The 14295-nt window shown below is 31.5% G+C and overlaps 7 protein-coding genes and 1 non-coding gene across 8 annotated transcripts; 5 read left to right on the top strand and 3 right to left on the bottom strand.

Moving 5' to 3' along the window:
* Positions 1–620: 620 nt before the first annotated feature.
* On the top strand, positions 621–2393 carry ILV1 (threonine ammonia-lyase ILV1; the record flags this gene model as incomplete). Its single annotated transcript, XM_046078687.1, has 1 exon — positions 621–2393. The coding sequence occupies one exon, from the start codon at positions 621–623 to the stop codon at positions 2391–2393; it is 1773 nt and encodes a 590-aa protein (XP_045936556.1).
* A 280-nt stretch (positions 2394–2673) lies between these two features.
* Positions 2674–3063, top strand: SCDLUD_000208 (uncharacterized protein; the record flags this gene model as incomplete). Its single annotated transcript, XM_046078688.1, has 1 exon — positions 2674–3063. One exon carries the CDS (start codon positions 2674–2676, stop codon positions 3061–3063), a length of 390 nt encoding a protein of 129 aa, XP_045936555.1.
* A 422-nt stretch (positions 3064–3485) lies between these two features.
* On the top strand, positions 3486–5294 carry AIM10 (putative proline--tRNA ligase AIM10; the record flags this gene model as incomplete). Its single annotated transcript, XM_046078689.1, has 1 exon — positions 3486–5294. One exon carries the CDS (start codon positions 3486–3488, stop codon positions 5292–5294), a length of 1809 nt encoding a protein of 602 aa, XP_045936554.1.
* A 198-nt stretch (positions 5295–5492) lies between these two features.
* Positions 5493–5765, bottom strand: SBH1 (Arf family guanine nucleotide exchange factor SBH1; the record flags this gene model as incomplete). The annotated part of the gene is made up of 1 exon (XM_046078690.1): positions 5493–5765. One exon carries the CDS (start codon positions 5763–5765, stop codon positions 5493–5495), a length of 273 nt encoding a protein of 90 aa, XP_045936553.1.
* A 1074-nt stretch (positions 5766–6839) lies between these two features.
* Positions 6840–9272, top strand: PIN4 (Pin4p; the record flags this gene model as incomplete). Its single annotated transcript, XM_046078691.1, has 1 exon — positions 6840–9272. The coding sequence occupies one exon, from the start codon at positions 6840–6842 to the stop codon at positions 9270–9272; it is 2433 nt and encodes an 810-aa protein (XP_045936552.1).
* Positions 9273–9654: 382 nt separating this feature from the next.
* Positions 9655–9728, bottom strand: SCDLUD_000204. The gene has a single exon. It is a non-coding gene; the product is annotated as a tRNA-Val (tRNA).
* A 314-nt stretch (positions 9729–10042) lies between these two features.
* SAS3 (histone acetyltransferase) lies at positions 10043–12214 on the top strand (the record flags this gene model as incomplete). The annotated part of the gene is made up of 1 exon (XM_046078692.1): positions 10043–12214. The coding sequence occupies one exon, from the start codon at positions 10043–10045 to the stop codon at positions 12212–12214; it is 2172 nt and encodes a 723-aa protein (XP_045936551.1).
* Positions 12215–12409: 195 nt separating this feature from the next.
* On the bottom strand, positions 12410–14074 carry SCDLUD_000202 (SANT/Myb-like DNA-binding domain-containing protein; the record flags this gene model as incomplete). The annotated part of the gene is made up of 1 exon (XM_046078693.1): positions 12410–14074. One exon carries the CDS (start codon positions 14072–14074, stop codon positions 12410–12412), a length of 1665 nt encoding a protein of 554 aa, XP_045936550.1.
* Positions 14075–14295: the final 221 nt, after the last annotated feature.

Genomic DNA, 14295 nt, shown 5'->3' with positions numbered 1-14295 from the left:
AAAAAAAAGGAAAAGAAAGAAAGAAAGAAAGAAGGGAAAAAAAAAAAAAAAAAATTCTTTTTCAAGATATATTTTAATGATTAGGTTATGGATAGGATGGATATTGAAAAGTTTGATTAAAATATCAAAGTTTTGCTTATATTTGTTTATGGATTACCTTATTTGGAAATGGATTGGTACTCGACTCCGAGATATACAAACAAGCCAATGCAGTGGAAAGCATGTGACCTTGTATAATTGTGCAGACAAGTAAATAGCCATGTTTATGTTTATGTTTTTTCTTTTTTCTTTTTTCTTTTTTTATTTGTTGAAAGAAAAAGTGGCAGGATTCCAGTTTTGTATCCCTTTTTTCACTGCGGTGTTTTATACGCCATCTGCCCGTACCCCCCCCCCGTTTTATGACTAACTTTTTTTTATTATTTTCTATCTCGTATTAAATGATTATAACCATCCAAATATGAAAAAAAGAAACAGGAAAAATTAAAACAGGAAAAATTAAAACAGCGAGTTGAAACTTTTTTTTTTTTTTTAATGCGTTTTCTTTCTTCTTCAAACTAAAAACAACCTTCGTGCTCTTTATTACCTGGATATTATACCAACAACCCAAAAATAATCAAATAATGAAAGTTGTGTCAGTATTACCTAGGCATTATTCTTCAGCTTATCTCTCCATACTAAAGAAACCTACCACTATAGTACATAGACGGGCTGTATTACCATCGTCAAATAATTGTAATTACTCAACTGTATCTCCTCCACCTCAAAAATTATCCGATAATTTAAAAGACCTACATTCTCAATTAGATAAAGATGAATTATTAGCTGATAACACACCAGATTATGTCCGTTTAGTCCTACGTTCTTCAGTCTATGATGTTATCAATGAGACTCCAATTTCAAATAGTGTATCATTATCATCAAGATTGAACACAACAGTCCAATTGAAAAGAGAGGATTTATTACCAGTGTTTTCATTCAAATTGAGGGGTGCTTATAATATGATGTCTAAATTGGTATCTAAAATGGAAAATCAGCACAACGTTACTGGTGTTATTGCATGCAGTGCGGGTAATCATGCTCAAGGTGTTGCGTTTTCAGCCAAGCATTTGAAAATACCAGCCACTATTGTTATGCCAGTAAGCACACCATCCATTAAATACAAAAACGTATTCAGACTAGGTGCACAAGTCGTCCTATATGGTAATGACTTCGATGAAGCGAAGAAAGAATGTGCTAGATTAAGCGAGGAAAGAGGTTTAGTTAACATTCCACCCTTTGACCACCCATATGTTATTGCTGGTCAAGGTACCATTGCCATGGAAATATTAAGACAAGTAAGGTGTGTTGGGAATAGAATCGGTGCTGTTTTTGTCCCCGTGGGTGGTGGTGGTTTAATCGCTGGTATCGCCGCTTATTTGAAAAGAATTGCTCCTAAAATCAAAATTATCGGTGTAGAAACGTATGATTCCCAGACTTTGTACAAATCTTTGAAAATGGGCAAGCAGGTCCAATTGACTAGTGTGGGTTCGTTTGCTGATGGTACAGCTGTTAGATTAATTGGTGAAGAAACATTTAGAGTTTGCAAAGATCATGTTGATGAAGTTGTTCTTGTGAATACTGATGAAATCTGTGCAGCAATTAAAGATATATTTGATGATACCAGATCAATTGTTGAGCCTTCTGGTGCTTTAGGTGTTGCCGGTATGAAAAAATATGTTACTCATCTACATCCTGAAATCGATCATTCGAAATTGATTTACATTCCTATTATGAGCGGTGCCAATATGAACTTTGATCGTCTAAGATTTGTTTCTGAACGTGCTGTTTTAGGTGAAGGTAGAGAAGTTTTCTTATTAGTTGCCATTCCAGACGTTCCAGGTTCTTTCAAAAAATTACAAAAAATCATAGATCCAAGAAGCGTCACTGAATTTTCCTATCGTTTTAATAGGCACCATAATGACGAAAATGGTGCCAAGGCCTTTATTTATACTTCTTTCAGCTGTGTTGACCGTGAAAAGGAATTAAAACAGGTTTTCGCACAATTGGAAAAGAACGGTTTTGAGGCTGTTGATATAAGTGATAATGAAATGGCCAAGTCGCATGGTAGATATTTAGTTGGTGGTGCTTCCAATATTCCTAATGAGAGAGTTATTTCTTTTGAATTTCCTGAAAGACCAGGTGCTTTGACCAAGTTTTTGAATGGTTTAAGTAGCAATTGGAATTTGACACTATTTCATTATAGAAATCATGGGGACGATGTTGGCAAAGTTTTGGCTGGTATCAGTGTTCCACCAACCGACAAGGAAAAATTTGAGGATTTCTTGAAGGATTTGAGCTACAAATATCATGAGGAAACTAATAATTTAGTTTATCAAAAGTTATTAAAATATTGAAAAAATAAATTTATGTAGATTAGTTTTTTCTATTTTCTATTTTCATTTTTTATAATAATAATTATATACGAATGTTGTGTAAAAAAAAAAAAAAAAAAATAAAAAAAAAAGGACAAAAAAAAAAAAAAAAAAAAAAAAAAAAGTCAGATTTATTTACATTTTAATTATCAATTAAACTAAATTCATTTAACTTTATATACATATAAACTTTTTTCTTTTTTATTAATATAAGTTACCGAACAAAAGATACACATATATAACAAATTAATCATTCTCCAAAATGGTCGCTATAACTACTATCAACGCTGAAGGTGCCCCAGCTGCTGCTGCTTCTTATTCCCATGCTGTCAAAACTGCTACCGGTTTAATTTATGTTTCAGGTCAAGTTCCATTGACTCCTGAGAATAAGCTTGTTGAAGGTAGTATTTCTGATAAAGCTGAACAAGTGATCACTAATATCAGGACTGTTTTAAAAGCTAGTAATAGTGATTTAAATAAAATCGTTAAGGTTAATATCTTTTTAGCTGATATTAAAAGTTTTGCCGAATTCAACAGCGTTTATGCTAAATACTTTAGTGTTCATAAACCAGCTAGATCCTGTGTTGCTGTTGCTGCTTTACCATTAGGTGCAGACTTAGAAATGGAAGTTGTTGCTGTAGAAAACGACTAATTTATTATGTCTATGAAATAAGAGGATTAATTAACAAGAATAATAAATAACTTAATATATACCATTATATGTATATATGTATGTATATTCTCACTCTTTTTCCTTCTTTATTTTTTATTTTTTTTTGTTTGAATCAATGGTATATTTATATGGTATATTTTCCCCAACCAAACTTATTAATTGTAAACTTTTAAATTTCTAAAAATTAAAATATTTTTATCATTGTTGACAAAAATAAAAAAAAAAAAAAAAAAAAAAAACAGTAAAGCAAATAATATTTTTTTTTTTTTCCCCGTCAAAAGTACGTTAAATTTTTTTTTTTTTTTTTAAATCCAATATAGTTTTACCTGCTGTCTATTTTGATATGTTAACTTAGATTCCTGAAACAAACCAATAGATCACTACCGCCAACTGCAGCAGAAATGAGATCATTAAAGACAACAGCAATCAAACTTTCGTACATTTCTTCTAAGAGATCATATTGTCATCAATTCATCAATCCAAACTTTGATCCCAAAGCAACTAAGTCTGGTGGCGGTAATAATACCAATGATCTCTTGACTAATCTGGGCTACATCTATCAATTACCAACAGCAGGATTATTGCACTACCTACCATTGGGCTTAAGAACTGTGAAAAAAATTGGAGACATCATCAGGAAAAACTTAAACAATAGTATTGATGCAAACGAGTTCCCCGTAAATGAGGTTTCCTTATCCTCAATTTCACCAACATCGTTATGGGTCAAAACAGGAAGATATCCCAATGATGAAGTTTTTACACTAAACAAAAACGGTGACAAAAATGCCAAATTTTTATTGGTCCCCACTTGCGAAGAAGAGATAACAGCCATGATGAAACCATACCTTAAATCATATAAAAATTTACCACAAATAGTATATCAAATTTCGAGAAAATACAGGTACGAAAAAAGACCAAGAGGAGGTATTTTAAGGGGTAGAGAGTTTCTTATGAAAGACGCTTATTCATTTCACGTTAACGAAAGGGATGCTTTGAAATGTTTTGATATGATGAAAAGTAAATATGATTTAATTTTTCAGGCATTTAAAATCCCCTATGTTAGCGCATGGGCTGATTCTGGTGAAATTGGTGGGGATAGAAGCATGGAATACCATTATCTTCACGAAATTGGAGAAGATAAGTTAATGATTTGTGATGAGTGTGGCATTGCTTCAAATATTGAAAAATGTCAGAGCACGCCTGTTGGTAAGGGACAATTCAAGGATCCCGTGGAGGTTACTTGGTGTTTAAATAAGGAAGGCGATACGCTAATAGGGATATACTACCCTGGTACTCATGAATTAGATCCACGTAGAGTTGTTGAAGCTTATGGTGGTGAAGATTTGGATTTAGATACCATTAATATGCCTAATGAGAAAGTTTTGTTGAAATATCAAAGAGAAAATGAAGATATAATGTTAGCCTCTATGGTTAGGTTAATGGATTGTAGATTACACCCTAGAAGTAATTTGCCCGATTTCCCACTATCTAAATACTCTAAATTTCAATTTGTTACGATTGACGAAGTTGATTTATGTTTTAGCAAGGTGGGTGATATATGTGAGCACTGTGGTACAGGACATTTAAGAATGGAAAAGTCTATTGAAGTTGGGCATATATTTTATTTAGGCGACAAATACTCAAAACCACTAGACTTGAAGTATGTTTCTAAAGATAATGCACAGGAAGTGGTTAAAATGGGCTGTTATGGTATTGGATTGAGTAGAGTGCTTGGATCAATTGCAGAATTAACTAAAGATGATATTGGTTTGAGATGGCCGAGTACGATTGCTCCATATACTGTTTCCTTTGTAACACCGCCTAATATTCACGATGATACTAGTTTATTAAGAGAGATTGAACATTTAAAAAATAATAATAGTACTAACACCAGTGATGATTGGTTATTTGATTTAAGAAAAGATATTAGTTTAGGTAAGAAAATTAATACTAGCCATGCTGCCGGTATTCCAATCTGTTGTATTATTGGTAGGAAATCATGGCCATATATTGAATTAGAAATACGTGGTAAAAGATATAGTAACACCTGGGAAAAAGCTTATGAGATGGAAGGTAATGGCTCAAAATTCGATTGGGTATCGAAAGGGGAAAAGGCCTCTACTAATTCAAAAAATCGTACATTTGAAAAACATCTAGTTCATAAAGATGATTTGAATTCTGTTCTAGCTATACTACTGAAAGACTTGTAAGAGAAAAGAAAGGGTCGTTAATGTCTATACACTGTGAATTGTGCATGTGAATGAAAAAACAGTATCACCATGATCCTTGTAAATAGATGGTATTTTTTAATGTATACATGGTAGATGCACAATTGGTGATAATAATAATAATCTATGTTACAAACACATATATATATTATATATATTTATAGATACATATAAATGTATTCAAAATAATTTACCGGTCATTTTAGCAATAACATGTAGAGCAACAACAGAGAAAATGAACCCAACAGCTAAAAATAAAACAGCTAATGGATCGACTCTTAAGCCATTAGAGGCCTCATCAGTAAAGATCTTTAGAATGTTATTGGAAGAACCACCAAAACCAGCTGCTCTTGCGCTTGTTGGAGTTTGTTTTAATTTATTTTCCTTAGCATTTTGAGCCTGTCTTCTTTTTTGCAAAGTACGTTGACCACCTGGAGGAACTGCAGTAGACATTGTTTTTATTGATCAATTATGATTTATGAGGTTTTCTTAGGAATAGATGAGTGGAAATGAAATAGGAACAAGAAGAGGGGAACGTGGGAAGAAAAAAGGAAATGAAAGAAAGAAAGAAAAAGGATAAAAAAGCATTATAGATAATAAAAGAGAGAGAGAACAACACATTTAAAATTAATAATCAGAAAGCACAAAATACGAAAACTATTTTTAAAACCCAAATTTGTAATGTTCGGGTTAGTTAGCCTTTGGTTGCTATTTTTATACGGCTTTTTGTTTTCGCTTACCATCAAATGTCGCCCCCCTTTTTACACAGAGAGAAAAAAAAGAAAAAGAAAAAGAAAGAAAAATTTTTTTTGTTAAAGAAAAAAAAAATCGTATAACAGTGTAACCTTTCTATTCACTCCTTTATTAACTTAACAATCTATTTTCTTTTTTTTTATTAACCACCACTTCAAATAAAAGGACAAGAAAGTGAACATTATCTGTTAAAAGAAGGGGAAAAAAAAACAGCAACAACAACAACAAAAAAGGTTAATTATTCAGTATTATAATAGTATACACATTGTGTGTTGTAATTATAAATCTTCTTTTATTCCCCATCAACATATATACATATATTTATTTGTTTTATTTTGATTTTCCTATTCTCGCTTTTTGTACTTTTGTCCAAAACAGTTCATTTAACCTCCAATTGTTATCATCTATACGGTTTTATAAACTGTAATTACAATCCATTAATTGCTGTTTCTGCATCTTACACTGCAATCTTTTATTTATCGTTATTTCCCCCCCCTTTTATTATTTTCTTTTTTTTTTTTTTTTATCTGTTGCAATTGTCCCAAAAGGTGAGATAAACACAAACCAAAAAAAGAAAAAAAAAATATCACAACTCTCCATACTTCTACAGTTTTTACCATTATTATCGATAATTTTTTGAAACTTTTCTCATAGTTTAATATTAACTTTACACCCAAAGGAAAAGATATATAAATTTACTCCTTTTTTTCGGAAGCTAATAAAAATTAAAAAAAAAAAAAAAAAAAAAAATATATATATATATACACTATTATTATGGATACTTTACAAGATAAAACTGAAACAAATAATGCTACTCCCTGTACTCTTAAAGAGACACTTGACAATAGTACTTTGAGTAGTACCATTACCTCCCCCATAGAAAAGTCGACATCTCCAACTCTTGTCGAAAATCTTAAAGAGGGTAATGATAATAAAGATGGATTATTAGGTATTAGTACTACTAATGCTACTATCACTACTAATATTAATAATAATAATAATAATAGTAATAATAGTAATAACAATAAAGACGAAGATATTATTCCTACAGCTATAGTTATTAAAAACATTCCATTTGCTATCAAAAAAGAGCAATTATTAGAGTATATTGGTAACCTAAATTTGCCCCTACCTTATGCTTTTAATTATCATTTTGATAACGGTGTCTTTAGAGGATTGGCATTCGCCAACTTCGCCACCATTGAGGAAACTAATGCTGTTGTTTCTAGTCTAAATGGTAAAGAAATTGGTGGCAGAAAGTTACGTGTTGAATACAAAAAATTATTACCTCAAGCTGAACGTGATAGAATCGAAAGGGAAAAAAGAGAAAAAAGAGGTCAGTTAGAAGAACAACATAGATCTATTTCGAATTTATCCCTATCATCTATGATTAGTCAACAACAGCAGCCTTTACACAATAATACTATTAATAAAAATATCAACACTATTAATAATAACAACAACAATAACAATAATACTAATGGTAACGCTAGTAATGGAACCAATAGTAACGCATACTCAAGTAATGGATTAAGTCTGCAGAATATTAATAATTTTATTACTGGACATACAACATTGAACAGTATTAATAATAATACTGCAGGTATCATAAACCAACCCTTAAGCGCACAACCTACCAATATGTCTAATTATTCAAATACCATACCAATGTCTTTAAATAATAATAATAGTACTACTTCTACTACTAATACTACGGCTACTCAAAACATGAACAATAACATGAACGCGAATAATCCAACAAGAAATTTAGAAAGATTTTATGCACCATTGCCCTCAACCACTAATATGCCATTGCCACCGCAGCATTTAGATTTTAACGACCCAGACATTTTGGAAATTTATTCCCAATTATTGATTTTTAAAGATAGAGAAAAATATTACGGTGAATTAGCTTACCCTCAAGGACTAACTGCCAACCATAAGAGGGTAATCAACGTTATATGTTCTTTTTTATGCTTGTATGAAGTTTATGATCCAGAGTTTATTATTATACGTAGATCAGAACAACCACAGCAACCTTTATGGTTCAATTCACACTTCATGCTGACACAACAACAAAATCAACAACAAAATCAACACCAGCAACACCAGCAACAACAACAGCAACAGGTAAATTCTTCAACTGGGTTTTCTTTACAACCCTCTTTACAACCCAATTCTACTGGGGGTTCTATTTCCAAGTCACACTCATATACAAGTTTGTTACAAGCACAGCATTATGCTGCTGCAGCTAATACTAGTATGGGAGCTACTAGTCTGTATCAAGATAGCAATTCTCCACCTCAGATTTACCAAACCATAAGCAACATACCTAATGGTAACATGGACATAATAAATAAATTACAAAGACCACCCTCTGCTAATGCGAATATCGTTTCAGGTACCACATCTAGTATTATTAATCCCTCCATGATGCAACCCGGAAGAATTCCCTCAAATACTGCAAACTCTAATAACATTCTTCTGAATAATAATCTGAATAGTAGTAGCCTTACAAACAGCCCCAACACTATTACTGTAGCCACTTCAAACACAAATACTTTGAGCAATCCACTTTTAAGAAACCACAAAGCTACGCCACCCTCAATGCACACGATGCCTGTCACTCCAAGCATGAGCCGCACCCCTTTTTACCCAGTCAATAATAGTTCACAGCAGCAACAAACACAACAAGGTAATGCTAATGGTATTACTAATACTCCCAGCCAATTATTGCCACAAAACACTAATGGTAGTGTACATTCTACGTATTCTACTCAATCGTATTATGAACCATCGGGTAATAGTTTGTATACCTCGTTAAGTATGTCTAATTTATTGGGTTCGCAAGCAATGGGTCATTCCAATAGTTTTCAACAAATTTTAAATAACATAACCAGTAGTACACCTGCAAATGATTATCCCACTACAGGGGTTAATGTTATGAGTTCCTCCGCTGGCTTGCAATCGAGTTCAATGCAATTTACTGCTGGTCATTCAATTGGTGGTCATATAAATAATTCTAACAATACTTTAAGTAATGCTAATGACAAAATTAATGATAATGATACTAATGATGATAATGACAATGATGATGATGATGATGATTATGATGATGATGATGATGATGATGACGACGATGATAATGGCAACGATACAAATATAGAATTTGATATGACTAAAGGTTTGAGTGGATTAGAATTGTAATACTTGGTATATACATATATGTATTATTTTTCTTACCTTTTCTTTTCTTTTTTTTTTTTTTCTTTTTTCTTTTTTCTTTTTTTTCTTTTTTTTCTTGTATTGACTTTATATTGTTGTTGTGTATATATAGTTCTAATTCTCACTATTGTTGTTTTTAATAAAAAATATAAAATTTTTTATTTTGTCTTTCTTTTTTGCATTATGCATATTTTCATTCATTGCAAACAATAATTCATCACCGACATGAAAAATTAATAATAATAGTGAATTTAGCAATTGAGTAAATTTTCTTTAGACTTGTCTTTAATTAATACTGTTAAGGTTTTGTTGATTAGTTAAGCAATTAACCATTTGACTAATGGCAGTCAAAAAAAAAAAAAATTGATTTTGCCCAGGATCGAACTGGGGACGTTCTGCGTGTTAAGCAGATGCCATAACCGACTAGACCACAAAACCAAAACTGTTGCCATTTTTAAATTATGATTGGTATTATTTATGCTATTTTCAATTAAATGTGTACTTTTTGCACTGTGATGTAATTTCTATATGTATTATTAATTAACTCCATAAAATGATCGGTATAAATTTATAACAAAAATGTTTCATTTCTTAATGTCATTTTGTTTTTTTTTTTTTTTTTTCATGCTCATTTCTATTCCTTATCAGGGAAGCATTATTCAAAACCAGGGTACCATAACCGTCTACAGTTAAACTAAGAAAAGGAAATAAAATCCTTTTTTTTTTTAATCACATATTATACCAAATATTATATGGATCTGGTTGAGATAATTAAACCGCCAAATTTGATTCTAATCAAATATGACCCTTTCAAAATATATAACAACGCTAATTATTTAAAATTAAAAGAACACGAAATAAGACAGCTTAATGAAATCAGACATGGAAGAACAAAGAAGAACAAAAATGCACAGGAAACAGTAAATTATAATTCAGCTAATGATTATTATGATAAGAAGAATATTTTGGGAAGCATAAACAATAACAAGGGGGAAGAAAGTGAAAGAGAAAAAGATGCTACTTGTGATTCCATTATTACTGATACAATTACGTCATTTAGGAATGAAAGACTAAGATCTTCCAACTACCACACTTTCGTACCACAGTATACATTTAATGAAATTAAGCCAAATGAAAAAGATTATTTAGTATATAAGGAAATCAAACGTATTTCTCAAAACAAACATTTGAATTTCATAGATCAACTTCGTAATACTAATACTAATAATACTACTAATAATAATAATAATAATAATAATAATAATAATACAAAAATACGACAACCATCTATCAACAAAAATCAAAATATACAAATATGTTTCCAAAACAAATTGATTGAAAGTTGGTATAAATCACCATATCCGTTGAAATCCTATAATTATCCTGAGAACGGGCCTGAAGGAGAAAAGCCTATATTATATATATGTGATTATTGTTTTCATTACACCTTGGATAAATTCAAATATTATAGGCATGAGTGTAAATGCTCAACTCCCAGTGGTAAACTAATATACAACGATTCCCAGGACCAAAGCCAAATCCGGATCTATGAATTAGATGGATTAGATGACCTAAATGTTTCGAGGAACTTGTGTTTATTTTCAAAACTTTTCTTAAATTCTAAAACTTTATATTATGATGTTGAACCATTTTTGTTCTACTTAGTGTTTCACAGAGAATTGGAAGGTCGATGGAACTTTATTGGTTATTTTAGTAAAGAAAAAATAAGCGATAACAATCTTTCGTGTATTTTGACCAATCCGATATATCAAAATCATAATTGGGGACAATTTATGATTAATTTTTCATATATCTTGAACACCATAGATTACAATAAATTGGGGACTCCTGAAAAACCTTTAAGCGACCTGGGACTTTTATCATATAGAAAATTTTGGAGGTTCCAAATGTTGTTTATTATGCAGCAGCTTTTGTTATTAAGTAGAAATATTTCGTTCAAAACAACAAGTAATTATTTGGTTTTAACTTTAAAGTCACTAGCTACTTTAAGTGGAATGACCACGACTGATGTAATTTTTGGTTTGGAACAATTGGGAGTTTTATACAAAGAAAGAGATACTAGATGCTCGCAAAACAAAAACAGTGGTAGTTCTGTGGATAGCAATAAGTCTGGAAAATACTGTATAATATGTGATGTGGGAAAACTTGAGGTTTTACTTAATGATAGAAAATATTTACAATGGTTGGAATCTACCAAGTACAAATTTAAAATGGATAGGTTAGTGTGGAAACCACCATTATTTGGACCATCTGGTGGTATAAATACACAGGTTTCCGTGCCAGATATGACAGCAGCGGGTAATATTAACAGGTATAATAATGAGTATTTGATGGGAGTTATGAGCGATCGATCTAACTATTTACAAAAAATCAATCAGACATTGTCAGGGATTATTGAATGTACCAGTGCTAATAATCTGGAGGTTAATAGTTGCTTTGATTTAACGAGATGGGAGCCCTGTAAAGTGGAGTATTTTCAAGATTGCGATATGGCGTTGTTGATACCTAGTGATAATGGCATTGATATTAAACAAACAACAAAAAAACAAACACTTAAAAAAAATAATGATGAGGCCGATCCTGTCGCAAATTTATCTGTATTAAATAATAATTCTGCCTCAGAGGATGGTGAGTTTGATGAGGAAAACGAAAAAGATACAAAAATGGATAGTAACGATGACGATGATTATTGTTCAACGTTGGATAGCTATGAAGAATCTGAGGATGATGAAGATCGTTACTATTCTGCTAGAATGAAAAGAGGAGGCTATCATGATATTATGACACGTAAAAAAAGAACTAAAACTAAAAGGTACAATTTACGTCAACGAACATATAATTATAGTGATGTTGAAGATACAGAACCAATAAGTAAACATTTACGTAATCAAAATAAAAAATAGCTTTTTTTTTTTTTTTTTTTTTTGGCACCTACAATATTCCAATTAAAATATATATATATATATATATATAACACACAATTCATTATAAGTAAATAAATACAAATAGAAAGATCCCATAAAACATTATGATAATACAATTTAAAGAATTCATTAAATTTCGAGGAAGAAAAAAAAAAATCAGTATAAAACAAATTATTAAAGAAATTCCTTAAAAATAGAGTTTAAACTTGGTAAACTATTTTGTTTTGATTGATACATAGTTGAGTTGGAAACATTAAAATTACCATATACAGGACGATGTTGTTGTTGTTGTTGTTGCACCACAAGGGTTTGAGAATTACCGGAGATCCCCGTAGTGTCAGTAGTGGTGGTAGAATCCGAGGTGGATTGGTGTTCTGAATCAGAAAATATTGGAGGAGATGAACTTTTAGAGCTACTTCCGCTAGAATCATCGTCAACTATTGCACTAGAAGAAGAATAAACGTTTGCGCTACCAAGTATAGAAGGTTTGCGTAACTCGTATAACCTTTGATGAATTTCTTTATTTGATTTATGAGGTAATAATACATCCAATTCATCTACGCTCAAAGTTTTATTCAACAATAAAGCTTCTTCTTCCTTGGTCCATTGTTGTGTAGTTGCAGTATTAGTGGCAATATTCGTGTTATTAATATTGATACTGCTGTGACTGTTATTGTTGTAAATTATTGGTCGGTTATTAGTCAAATTACTTGATTGTCTCCTTAGTCTGAAAAATCCGCTTTTCAATGGGGTGCTATTACTGTCAGTTACGACAAAGCTTGATCTTCTACTATTAGGACTGCTGTTAGTGCCAGTATTAGCATTATTGTTGTTGGTGGCAGTACTAGTACCGGCAGCTACATTATTTGACGTTAATAAAACACTTAATCTTCTTTCTGACATGTGGAAAGAATTTGTTCTCGATCTAGAAGAAAATGAATTTTTCCTAGATTTCGGAGTAGACAATGCAATATTTTTAGTATTATTATCATTTAGCACGATATTACTGCTAGTAGAACACGTATTAGTGCTGGTGTTCAATGAAACGCATGAGCCTCTTCTGCTTTTAACTATGACTTTTGGTATAAATCCTATATTTTCCCCATCCTGGATATTAGTGGAGCCATCTAGGTACGAATAGTTATTATCGGAAAGAGTGGGTCTTTGAAGAACATTAGTTGAAGAACATGATCTCGGTTTTAAAAATTTTGAAGCCGTGGTAACAATTGATGATGTTTTTGCTTGGTTAGTATTGTGATTCGTGTTTGTATTTGTAATAGATTGCTTAGATAAAGAACTAGATCTAGACCTGATAGTAATATTCTTTCTTGTGTTGATATTGCCAGCTGAAAGACCAGTTGGTGCAATAATGGTTTTTTTTTCCGGCACTTGTACATTTTCTAGATCACTGCTGGTCAATTCCATTGTACTAGCAACCGATTTATGTTTCAAGCTGCCGCTTTTCAATCTTCTCCATCTAAATTGACACGCATTTGGTGTTCTATTGGTAAAATATTGGGCAATTTCCTTCCAACCCAGTTTTTTAATTTCCTTCAAATGACGCAATAAAATATCATCCTGAGGGTCCCATGACGATGGGATTCTGGTGTTGCTGTTGGAATCGGTGGTATTAAAATCAGAGTTGTTGTTGGAGGTATGTTTAGATTCAGAAAAAGGATCGTTGTTATTGTTGTTCAATTGGATTTGAGGAGGGTTATTAATAGGATAAAGAGGAGGGGAAGGGACGGTGGCACTATTAGTACCACCAGTGTTGTTATTACGACCAATAATTGATTTTGGATTTAAACTTGCTGTTAAACTTGATTTATAAACTGTCATTTCTAGAAGTCTGTTTTTTTTTTTGTTTTTTGTGATGATTATGGTGATGCCGTTTGTTGTGGTATTGAAATATGATGTTTAAATATAATGGTTAGATTATTTTTTTTTTTTTTTTTTTTTTTTAATGTTTAGGTATTATATATATATGTGTGTGTGTGTTATTGCAGTGTTGCAGTTGATAATTGAAAAAGAGAAGAGAAAAGAAAATGGAAAAAAAAAAC

Source organism: Saccharomycodes ludwigii, chromosome I (assembly GCF_020623625.1).
Source record: "Saccharomycodes ludwigii strain NBRC 1722 chromosome I, whole genome shotgun sequence".
NCBI lineage: Eukaryota > Fungi > Ascomycota > Saccharomycetes > Saccharomycodales > Saccharomycodaceae > Saccharomycodes > Saccharomycodes ludwigii.
Note: the sequence above shows the minus strand (reverse complement) of the source record. Positions and strands in the feature narration are given on the sequence as shown.